Source organism: Gymnoscopelus microlampas, assembly GCF_963454915.1.
Source record: "Gymnoscopelus microlampas genome assembly, chromosome: 7".
NCBI lineage: Eukaryota > Metazoa > Chordata > Actinopteri > Myctophiformes > Myctophidae > Gymnoscopelus > Gymnoscopelus microlampas.
In genome coordinates this window covers 42197535-42207219 of record NC_139944.1, presented here as the reverse complement: position 1 = coordinate 42207219, position 9685 = coordinate 42197535, and the positions used below count along the sequence as shown (strand labels likewise).

At 44.0% G+C, this 9685-nt stretch overlaps 1 protein-coding gene across 1 annotated transcript; it reads left to right on the top strand.

Annotated features, from left to right (window-relative positions):
• The first annotated feature begins 344 nt into the window (after window positions 1-344).
• On the top strand, window positions 345-7311 carry LOC311049498 (keratin, type I cytoskeletal 18-like). The gene is made up of 7 exons (XM_084063098.1): window positions 345-898; window positions 2474-2556; window positions 3017-3173; window positions 4345-4509; window positions 5745-5870; window positions 6268-6488; window positions 6953-7311. The coding sequence occupies exons 1-7, from the start codon at window positions 437-439 to the stop codon at window positions 6990-6992; spliced, it is 1254 nt and encodes a 417-aa protein (XP_083919224.1). The 5' UTR covers window positions 345-436; the 3' UTR covers window positions 6993-7311.
• Window positions 7312-9685: the final 2374 nt, after the last annotated feature.

The following is a 9685-nucleotide window of genomic DNA, read 5'->3' as shown; positions in this document are numbered from 1 at the left end:
TGTATTCACTGAGTCAACTTCCAGCAGATAAACTGCTCGTGTAGATTCATAAAATACATTGCTTTTACAACGTTCCTGCGTGTGTGTAGTGTACATTACAAACTTTCCTGGAGACACGGCAGAAAACACAAAACCACTAGACAAAATGGGGAATGCGTCTGTGAATGAAAGAACGAGAGATGAGGGCGGGAGGAAGGATGAGGGAGGGAGGGAGGACGGAGGTATGTGGAAGTGGGCCGGCCCAGGAAGGCCAGCTGTGATTGAGGGACACAGGCGGGGTGGGGGCGGTTGGGAGGGGCGGGGGGGGGCGAGTATAAGTTCCCCCTTCTCCTCTGCCACGGCCACTTTCTAATCCAGCCCAGGCACTAGTGCAGAGCCCCCGAGTTCCTCATCCCTCCTGTTCTGTTCTCCATTGTTGCTTCCATCTCTCTCCACCATGAGCTACGCCAGGTCCACCATGCAGCAGACGCCCTCTGCGCACATCTCCTTCAACCGCTCCATGCCCACCCAGCGTGCCTCCAGCATCTACGGCGGCGCCGGCGGGCATGGCGCGCGCATCTCGTCCGCCTCGTCCTTCTCCGGCCTGCGCTCCGGAGCGCCCTCCATGATCTCCTCCTCGTCCGCCTACAAGGTGAGCAGTGGCATGGGCATGGGTGGAGGAGGCATGGCGGGTGGTGCTTCATCCGGCGGTGCCAACAAGGGGCACGTCATGGGCAACGAGAAGCAAAACATGCAAAACCTGAACGACCGCCTCGGCCACTACCTGGAGACGGTGAGGCACCTGGAGCAGGCCAACAAGGAGCTGGAGACCAGGATCAGAGAGGCCCTGGAGAAGGGGGGACCTGAGATGAGAGACTACAGCAAATTCACCCCCGTCATAGAAGACCTACGTCAGCAGGCAAGTATACCAGAGTAAAAATGGGCCCTCGTGGCTCAGAGTCAGTTTTTACACTTTTAAAATCAAATTAGCTGTGTAGAAATAGTTGATGATGACATTTAATTACAAGTGGATTAAGAAAAGATTCTGTGAGTCAGTGTGGGTGGAGGGTGATAGAGTTACTATGGTGAATAGATCAAAAAGGGTGCTAAATATTAGGTTAGACAAGGGGGTGAAGATGCAGATTTTGAGTATTTTGATTCCAAATGCTCCCAGAGGTGCTTCATGATAACAAGGAACTTAATGATCAGCGAATGCATGTGATGATGATCATCCCTTGTACTTGTGACAGCTGTTGCATAATCAGTTCATTGTATTCTATTTGTTGTATTCCGTTTGTTTTGGGATAGAATTGAGACAGCCCTTTGCAGGACTTGTGATGGTTATCCCTACATACAGTATTATGTGAGGAACTTGGCTTTTGGTACATTATCAGATTTCAAGCAAGAATGGAGGGTGTGGTAGGTAGCTATATCCTCTTACAACCCCCATCCCCCCATAAAACTCTCTCTCACGCCACCAGCATGACTTCCACTGATTCATCAGAAATATAGGGAAATAATGAATCATCATGTGGGAGACACACAAGACCCCCTAAACAACCTTCACACAACTATTACAAACATCAGCAAGGACATTTCCCAATGTAACTAATAGTGAGAGAGTGGTCAATATACTGTAACACCCGTGCTATGGCGTAGGAGGAATCCAATGGGAACCAGATGTGCAGTACTCACAAAGAATCCCACACTGCCAGCATGTGTGTGTGTGTGTGTGTGTGTGTGTGTGTGTGTGTGTGTGTGTGCGTGTGCGTGTGCGTGTGCGCGTGCGCGTGCGTGTGCGCGTGCGTGCGTGCACAGATGCATGTGTGTGTGTGGTTGTACAACAATCAGCCTCACTCAGCAGAGTCAAATGTCACATTCTTTTCTGCTAGAGTCCAGCTCTTCAATGCTGTGTGACTGATGACACATCGATGGACGCTTTGCTCCACTTAGTAACATCCCGACACATACAGCAACAAGAGTTTCCCTTCATCGCCGCCACTCTCCACAACAGGATGCCATGGATTCATTGAATACACACAAAAAATACCAACACAGTACACAAACTGCATAGAAACACAATTACACTATACAGTGTCCACGCCTACACGAACACACATACAGAGAGAGGAAAAATGGAAAAAAGGGAAGTGTCTCTTTGGGGAAATTCAACCCATTCTTCCAAAAGTACTAAAACAAAGCAGGTTTGGCAGGCAACGGTCATATTTTCCTGATCGTCCGTTTTTGGGTTCCTCTTTTCAGTAGCTGTTGCCATAGATTCAAACATGTTTGTCCGCATTGTGTAATGGGACTCTACGGTTTCTATGACACACAGCAGGGAAGATGATGCTTCAGACTTATGATGCACATTTTTTGAGAGTTGTGAAACCTACACTATAAAGAAGTGCGTTGCTCTGGAAACAGACAAATGTAGAACAAACTAAAAAAACATAATATTAACCTCTGAAAAAATATTTATTTTTCTTCCTTCCAGATCTTTGATAAGACTGTGGACAATGCTAGTCTAGTGCTCCAGATTGATAACGCACGTTTGGCCGCTGATGACTTCAAAATAAAGTAGGTTTCTCAACCATGTCAAGTAGTCAACATTTGAACTACTTGACTAATGTTCAGTGGTGTAAAGTAACTAAGTATGTTTACTCAAGTACTGTACTTAAGTACACTTTGGCTAAGTACACTATAATTGGCTATTTTAAAATAGCCGATCTACAAGCTCACAACGCGTCGCGTTGTCAGCTTGTAGATCCTCTATTTTCAAACATTTTAGTACTTTTACTTTTGGTACTTAGTAGTATATTTTGATGCCAATACTTTTGTACTTTTACTCAAGTAACATTTTGAGTACCTCTACATTGTGGTAATGATACCTTTACTTAAGTAAACACACACACACACACACACACACACACACACACACACACACACACACACACACACACACACACACACACACACACACACACACACACGTGTTGCATCTAAAACTAAAGTATTCTGTCTCTGTGTAAACCTGCAGGCTGGAGAATGAGCTGGCCATCCGTCAGTCTGTGGAGGCGGACATCGCCGGGCTGAAGAAAGTCGTGGATGACACCAACATGAGCAGGATGAACATCGAGAGCGAGATCGAGGCCGTGAAGGAGGAGCTCATGTTCCTCAAGAGGAACCATGAGAATGTGAGCTATCGGCCATTGTACTATCGTGTGTGAACGTGATTCCACATAGCTATTTTAAAGCTGAAATTCATTGTGTGATTTCCTCAATGAACCCTGGTCAAAAACGGTGTGTAAATGCATTCTATGTGGATCCAATTCTGGCTATTCGGGGCACGGTGGCGCAGTCGGTAGCGCTGTCGCCTCACAGCTAGAAGTTCCTGGGTTCGATTCCAGCCGGGGTCGCTGTGGGTGCTGGGGGGTGTGTCTTCTCCTCCGCATCATCAGTGCCCATACCCTAGGTGGAGTTGGCGAAAGGGCCTTTCTGTGTGGAGTATGCATGTTCTCCCCGTGTCTCCTAGGGTAGTTAATACCCTCACAAAAACATGTAGTAATCCTGGTCACTATACTGGTCAGCCGGGGCGCCTGATGGAGGGGAAGGGAACTGGTTGGAATAATGTGTTCCTTCCACACGCTACGTCCAACCAGGGAAACTCCCCCCTGTCAGGTGATAAGAAGGTCAGTTGGCTCTCATGCGTTGAAGGAGGCATGAGCTCGGCCCTGGCCTCCCTAGGCTGGTGAGGGGAGTGTAGTGCCCAGGATCACTTAGAAAATTGGCACCGGGTGAAAAATAATGGTTACAAAATCGTGGGATAAAAATTAAAAAAATAATACCTAAAAAAAAGAAAGAAAAGAAAATACCATTACTGCATCAAAGGTAATCAACAAAGAAACTACAGTATAAAAACTGGTCAAACATTGGCCAAATTGTCAAATAATATAAGAAAGAGGCAGCTCACAACGCCTCGCAAAGCGAGGCGTTGTGAGCTTGTAGATCTGCTATTTTCACAATATCTATCTGTGGAAAATGTAATGCCTCAACTCCTACATTCCAAGTAATTGTCAGGGTGGGGGGTCCCCAGTTCAAATATGATTATTTTGGGGTGTCACGGCCTGAAAAGGTTGAGAACCACAGCGCTAGACTCCTGGGAGATGGATTGCTGCGGTGGAGTGCAATGAGCTCCCGAAACTTAACGCACGACTTGCCACACACAAGCCGTGCTACTCTCGCACTTAGTTGGCGGTGGCCGGGATCGAACCCATGACCTTGAGTGCTCTACTGACTGATCTACCCGGACACTCTTACTTGCTTAATTAGATATATTTACTGTGACCTTTCTTTACTTCCATACAGGAGGTAATGGAGCTGATGAGTCACGTCTCCAGGTCAGGTGTGCAGGTGGATGTCGATGCACCAAAGGGACAAGACCTCGCTCTGATCATGGATGAAATGAGGAATAGCTATGAGAAGATGGCTTTGAAGAATGCTGACGACCTCAAGCATTGGCACGAAAATCAGGTATAATAGTAATTTCTGTAATGCACATTTTTTTATATTAGTATATTGTTATTATATTAATATTTCTATTTTCTTAATGTATTATTATTTACGTTAGCACAATTTTACTGACCACGTCCCACCAACATTTCGCTACTTGTACTCAGTATCGTCAGCGACGAATAAAACATATTTTATTTAATCATTGTCGGTATCAGCCAGTTCAAGTATGTACGTATTTACATACTTTATTTACTAGATTGATTTTTTTTGTCAAATAGTACACAACAACAATGCAAGACACAAAATGACAGAACGATTTGATCAACAGTACATAAAAATAAATAAAAAATCAACTACACAAAAAAAAAAAGACACAAAAAAAGTTTTTGGTGGGAGAGAAGGGCCCGTGTCTCATTGGAGACACGGGCTGCTTGGCAAATATTGCCAAGCAGCAATCTGGCTGAATATCACTTTCCCATTGTCTGGAGAACCAATTGAATATATCTGCCCAGAAATTGGTTATTATTGGACACAGCCAGAATAAAAATTACAGAGAACCCTCTGCAATACCACATGTATCGCACATAGGGGATTTTAGATTCGGACTTATGCAATCTGTGCAATACTTTAAAATAGAATCAACCTATAACTAGAATTGATAGAACAGCTCTGAATGCTATAGGCAGGCCCTCCTCCCACTGCTCATCTGATATTGAAATGACCAGCTCCTCAGCCTACGCATCTCTGAGATGACCAGAGTCCACGAGGCCCCAAAAGCAGCAACAAAACAGGAAACTACGAGTTTGAATGTGAAAGAATTATGTCATAGAACATGTGGCCCTTGGGTTTGACTGTAAATTCCAAGATATGTTCACTTACAAAGTGCCTAATTTGATAGTGCCGGGAAAAAATGGTGCCTGAGGAAGATATTTAGTCTGCAATTGAACAAAAGAGGCCAGTTTATTGTCTACAGTATGTATAATAGATCGCCAATGCAGCTCAGTCCCCTCCTCCTCCAATCCGAAAATACGCCATCCATCATAGTGACGAATAAAACATTCTTGATTCTTGATGTTGCACCCAACCGAACCAATAGTCTGATAGAGCCTGGAACCAGTATTATTGTACAGGTTCCAGTAAAACACACTGATGGACATATTAAGTTGTAAATGTTACGTTTGACGGGGAAAGATTTCATGGTTAACTACTTGTCGCATAACAAGCCTCTGTATTTCCCTCATCTTTCTCTTAAGGCATCAGAGGTCGTTGCACAGGTTTCACAAAACACAGAGGCTCTCCAGGGGGCTCAGGTGGAGAAGAGTGACTTACACAGACAGATCCAGACGCTGGAGATTGAACGTGCATCTCAACAGAGCTTGGTAAGCGTGTCCTTTCAATCGTGTTTCCTTCCGTTCCTTCATACGTCCTGCAGTACCTGACGCCAGGGTTGGAATTTCTCAATGGAAGAGTGGGGAGAGAACCTCCAACTACTGCAGACGTGCTAGTTATATTGTATAAAACAAACTCTACTGATTAAAATAATCTTTTATTCATTAAAATAAGGCCTGGATCATATAGCTTAAAGTTCCATACCCTCAATCGTTCCAAAATGGCTCACATGTACCCAAGACTCTCACATTCAACACTTTAGTCAACATAGAGTAAATAGTATAATAACATGTCCTTCCATATTCAGATTCTGTTCTTTAATCACATTACTAACTTGAATAATGTATCTGTACCTTAACCAAAACATGCGTCATATTCCATCCACAGAAAGCCTCTTTAGAGGACACCTTGCAGAACACAGAGATGCGTAACAACATGGAGACAGAGAAGTATAACGACATCATCCTCCGCCTGGAGGAGGAGTTGGGGAACCTGCGTGCCAACATCGGTCAGCAGACACAGGACTATGAGGCCCTGCTCAACATGAAGATGAAACTAGAGGCAGAGATCGCCACCTATAGGACACTCCTGGACGGTGGAGATTTTAAGTAAGGGCCTTTTGTGAGAGGATAGGAGGAGGAAAAAAGGAGAGGGAGGGTCTGTGGGCAGTGGTGGAAAGTACGTGTACTCAAGTACTGTACTTAAGTACAATTTTGAGATACTTTTACTCTAATGGAGTATTTCCAAATTTCTATACTTTTACTTTTGCTCCACCACATCTCAGAGGCAAATATTGTACTTTTACTCCACTACAATTATTTTAAAACTTTAGTTTCTAGTTACTTTGTAGATTTTGATTTTCCTATCATCCTATATACATTTCGGCCATTTGAAAATAGACAATCTACAAGCTCACAATGCATTGTGGCTTGTAGATCTGCTATTTTCAAAAGATGTTTATACATTTGAAAACTTGAAATGGGACATTGTGCATTATAATAAGTACTTTTACTTTTGGTACTTAAAGTACATTTTGGTGCTAATCTGTATTTAACCTTGTGTGTTTTTACAGGGATGATGACGCTTTTGATTTGAAGGCTGCAATGATGTAATGAAGAATCTGGGCAACTACAACCACAATGGAAACAGATAATAACCCTACTGTTCATGAGAAAAAAATTATCTACCAGTTGAATCAGCCAAAAATGAATTAGAGCCAGTAATTATAGGCAAAGACATATTTGTAACAGGGCCAGTTTTAAGGGCCTGTTTAAACTTTCACTCCTGTGCATTGCCTTTCATTTTACAGACGGTGGGCTTTTATATGTGAAATTTACCCCCATCATCATGTAACCCGGTTCAAAACATGAACCTTGAGGTATTCAGAGGTATAGAAGAAGAGAACATAAATAAAAATCTGTCCATTGTTAACTGCTTTTGTTCATTGATTTAGTATCATATGACATGCATGTCTTGTGTTATTTTGTGTATGAACCACTGCCACTGAAACATTGTCCACAAAGCCTCCCATGATGGTAAGAGAACATTTCTGACAATCATTATACGTAAATGTTGCAAAACCCCATTTCCATCTATGATGAAGACATTAGAATCCAGATTTACTACTTACTATACATTACATAATTCATAGGTTTAAATAATTTAGATCAGGGGTCTTCAGCGTTTTCAGACCAAGGACCCCCTAGCTGAGAGAGAGATGAAGCAGGGACCCCCTTGATATTATATAAAATTGTGTTTCAGATTCAACCTTTTTTGTTTACTTGGTCTGCTCTTTTTTTCCCTCTACACCAAACACCTCTTTGCCAAAAATAGCCGATCTACAAGCTCACAACGCCTCGCAGCGCGAGGTGTTGTGAGCTTGTAGATCTGCTATTTTTTGGCTACAGTTCTCCTCAGAAAAAGGGATGCTAGGGTTCAAGTGGTTAAGGTAAAAAACAAATCGTATCGCACAAAGATTTGGCGGACCCCCTGTAGTAACTCTGAGGACCCCCTAGAGGTCCCGGACCCCCTGTTGAAGACCCCTGATTTAGATTGATAGATAGATAGATAGATAGATAGATAGATAGATAGATAGATGGACGGACGGACAGATACGCCGCCAGTTCAGGAGTTAAGCCCCCCCTATAGGTATCCCCTACCCCGACACCCTCAGTTCGCAATCACCACAGCATAAATACACCTGTGATTGGATGACTCACCTGTTTGCTCTCTGCTTCACAACCTTTCTCCTCAGTCCCTCTCACTCCCTGCCGCTCTCCTCCCTCTCTCCATCCATTCCTCTCTCCCACACCGGAGGGCAGAAAGGAGCTATACTGAACCGGACATGACATGACATGACAGTCCAGAGCAGAGCCTTGACAGCCTCCCCCAACCTGATCCTGAGTCTCATCCTTCCCCCAGTTCACCTACACTTGCACATTTAATGATCGTGTTAATAAATAATTTAACCTTCAATGGACGTGAATATAGTAGTATAGTATGTTTGCATGCAGATGGGTGTCAAATGAAAGGAAATCCCAACATAAAGTGACTTCGTAAGGTGTTGGGGCCACCACATGCTGCTAGAACAGCTTCAGTGCACCTTGGCATATTGTTGTGAAAGTCCATGGAAGCAACACCATCTTAATATCACTGAGAATAACTTGATTTTGCATTGACCATTCCCCCTCTAAGGGGACAAGTGGACCATCTCCCAGGCAGCAAGACCTAGAACGCATCTGTGTCATTTTTTGATTTGAGCTAAAAAGCATTATTTTACACTTTCGCTATTCAAAAATTGCAGATCTACAAGCTCATATAGCGTGGCACCGAGTGCCGCGCTACGAGCTTGTAGAAAATTGAAAATGTGTGCGAATCTTTGAATATATATATATTTTTAAAGCAAACATTTTTAACTCAAATCTTTGCTTCTGGGGGGTCCCTGGAACAACATATTTTGAGATGGGGGTCCGCCGCCAAATACAAATACGTTTGGGGGTCCTTGACATGAAATAGTTTGAGCACCACTGATATAGAAACATATACGTTTTTCAGAAAACTTTGGGGATTTAGGAGACATTTGTAGAATCGGCTTCAGGTCTTAATGGGTTAAGCGACTACTGTAGCCCCGCTCATTCAGACCTGTTCCGTTCTTTTGATGTACGTATGACACAGAACAGGGGTCTTCAACCTTTTCAGGCCAAGGACCCCTAGCTGAGACAGAGATGAAGCAGGGACCCCCTCTATATTGTATAAAATTGTGTTTCAGAATGAAACTTTTTTTTTGGTTTACCTGGTCTGCTCTTTTTTCCCTCTACACCTATACCTCTTTGCCAAAAATAGCAGATCTACAAGCTCACAACGTGAGCTTGTAGATGCTATTATTTTGCTGCTATTTTTGGCTAAAGTGCTCCTCAGAAAAAGGGATGCTAGAGTTCAAGTGGTTAAGGTAAAAAAAAAAGAAACCATATCACACAAAGATTTGGCGGACCCCCTGTAGTAACTCTGAGGACCCCCTTAGGGGTCCCGGAGCCCCTGTTGAAGACCCCTGCCATTGAACAAACTGTGTGTGTTCTCAGTGGTGTTCTCCCTGCAGCGCGTGGCTGGCAGCATGACGCTTCCTATTGGTGCTTGGGGGCGGCACTGTCTGCACGCACATCAATGACACGCAGCTGCGCTGGCAGGGTGTTTTACACTTGAGTCATGGGGTTGTGGCCGTCAGGGCATGAAGGGGGGCTTAGGGGGGGGGGGGGGGGGGGGGGTTGCCATTTCTACATCACACATGCATTTGTGGCTGTGGACAGAA